General features: G+C 40.1%; 1 protein-coding gene across 1 annotated transcript; it reads left to right on the top strand.

The window, feature by feature from the left end:
- Positions 1–401: 401 nt before the first annotated feature.
- LOC121379484 (kelch-like protein 6) lies at positions 402–2,024 on the top strand. The gene has a single exon (XM_041508129.1). The coding sequence runs from the start codon at positions 402–404 to the stop codon at positions 2,022–2,024; it is 1,623 nt and encodes a 540-aa protein (XP_041364063.1).
- The last annotated feature ends 618 nt before the right edge of the window (positions 2,025–2,642 follow it).

Raw genomic sequence — 2,642 nt, 5'->3', positions numbered from 1 at the left:
AAATCAGAATGTACATGAACACACATGCGTACGTTTTATGGTCCAAAATGTAATAGAGAAGTTTAAAATTAGCAGAGACAGACAGACAGAGAGACAGAGAGAAATGGGGGGAGGGATTAAATCTGATATTACTGAATACAGTAAAGGAGCAAACTAAAACTAATGTTGGTGTATAAGACCGAGTGGACCAGGGTTGTAACATGATCAGGAACCTGTCCTCTCAAAACAATGTGTTTTATGAAGTTTGTATTGGGAACCTTTAACAATATAAAATATTAAGCCATAAAATATTTCATATTGAAATTTTTAAATGAAATTTTAATCACTCTTTGACAAGTGTTATCCAATCACATCCATTCCGTTTTAATATTTTTCTGTCTTATCTAGTTTCAGTGGACGAAATGTTGGAAGTGCAACAATCCTTTCTGAAAAAGATCTACGAAAAACTTGTTCAAGGTGACCACAATGACATTAAACTAGTCTTTCAAGATGGCTCCACGACAGGAAGTCGACTGTGTCTGACAGCACTGTCGTCCTATTTTGAGGCGATGTTGACGTCTGACATGTTGGAGAAGAACACTGGAGTGGTGACGTTACCGACAGTGTCTAAACAAACCTTTGACGATGTGCTGAAATTTCATATTCTTGGTGAGGACGTCATCAACGACGTCAACTGTTTTGTATTGCTTGACCTCGCCAAGATGATGCAAATGGATGACCTCAAGTCTGCCTGTCTGAGATATCTGAACAACAGTCTTACACTGACCACAGGAAACTGCGTTCTCAGATGGAGATCATTAACGAAGTACGGCATGGAAGATCTTGCTACAAAGGCTTTTCAGCATGTAGTAAAAAACGTGGAGAAACTGTCAGAGAACGGGTCAGTGATGGATCTGACAGAAGATGAATATCTTCAGGTGTTGTCTCAGGAGAATCTGTCACAGAAAGAAGATGACGTGCTTCGAGATGTTCAGAAGTGGATCAGTCAGCACAATCCTTCAGTTGAAACTATGGTCGACCTGTTCACACAAATCAGATTTGAGCATGTTAGCATGAGCTACTTGACAGATGATGTTATTTTTACCACCTTTGTCCATCAACACGAGGCGTTACAACAAGTAGTTAAGAAAGGTATCAAAGCCTATTGTTCATACTACACAAAAATTAACACGTTTATCGACAACAGGATTTCAGGACGAATGCTTGATGTTGTATTCGTCCTTCAAAATTCTGTTGAACTATTATCTGTTGCTTGTTTGAGTGATAAGCGCTGGTATGAACTGCCTGTATGTTCTAATAAACCAGGTGGATATTTTGCAGCAGCAGTCTTAGAGAAATCAATATACATTACTGGAGGATCTGGAAGAAGAAAATCAACGCGTGTATTTAACGTATGGAGAAGGATGTGGAGTCATGGTCCAGATCTCAAACATGATCGCTGGGAACACTGTATGGCTGTTCTAGATGACACGCTGTACGTGATTGGAGGAAAACACAGTAACACTATAGAACAGCTGCAGCTGGGACAGTACGAGTGGCAGGTGGTAGGAGATCTCGGATGTACACGACAAGATTCCTGTGCTGAAGCTGTTGGAGGAAACATTCTGGTGATGGGTGGAAAATTGAATGGACGTGTAACAGATCAGGTGCATTGCTTCAACACAAACACACACGCTGTCAGCACAATCAACATACAGTTGGAAAGTGGAAACCTAACCAGATCATATTTGGAGATGCCAAACCTGTATGTGTTACATTGTAACGGTTCTGTTGACGTCATTCACATCGATGACATAAACACGCCAACATTAAGAGCCAAACGTGTTGGAAAATATGACACATACGGTTACCATTTTGGATTTCTATACAAAGATGGCAGCATCATTGTTATATCCAAGAAGGGCCTAGAGAAGCTGGACCTCAGAGATGGTTCCAAAGAACCCGTTACCATGGAAAATACACCATCATTTGGCAACATCTATGGTGCATTACACATGCAGATACCACGTTTCTGTTACCAGTAAAACGACACATTACATCAACAAGAACAATAGAGATATGTTCTCTGTCAGGAGTCCTATCATCAGTTATGGTTGAAACATAAAAACATAAAAAGTAGCATATCAACGGGTCAAAGTTGGAAGTGCATCTAATTTTAAACAGCGCATTAAGGCCACACCGTTCATTGGCGATGTATCAGTCTATTATATAAAAACTTCACATAGACAGTAAATTATTGTAGATTGATTTAAACTACTACCAGTGTACCGATTATTAGAGAGTTTACGATGTCTCTATGTGAGCTACCGCGTAACAAGCCTCATACGTGTGACGTGTTTCTAGGTCAATAAAATACCTTTGCACGGCGTGCGTGTGGTTCGCGTTTTTGTAATCGTAGAAGATGATTCAACTGATTGTGTTTTTTCTCGTTCCAACCAGTGCACCACAACTGGTCAAAGGCCGTGGTATGTGCGTTCCTGTCTGTGGGAAAGTGCATATAAAAGATCCCTTGCTGCATTAGGCACAATGTTGCGGGTTTCCTCTGATGACTACAAAACAAAACAAACTAACTTTATAACTCTTGACCCTGAGTATCCATGTGAATATCGTCTCACAGGTTTTATTAGCGTGCGATATTTTTA

Source organism: Gigantopelta aegis, chromosome 8, assembly GCF_016097555.1.
Source record: "Gigantopelta aegis isolate Gae_Host chromosome 8, Gae_host_genome, whole genome shotgun sequence".
NCBI lineage: Eukaryota > Metazoa > Mollusca > Gastropoda > Neomphalida > Peltospiridae > Gigantopelta > Gigantopelta aegis.
Note: the sequence above shows the minus strand (reverse complement) of the source record. Positions and strands in the feature narration are given on the sequence as shown.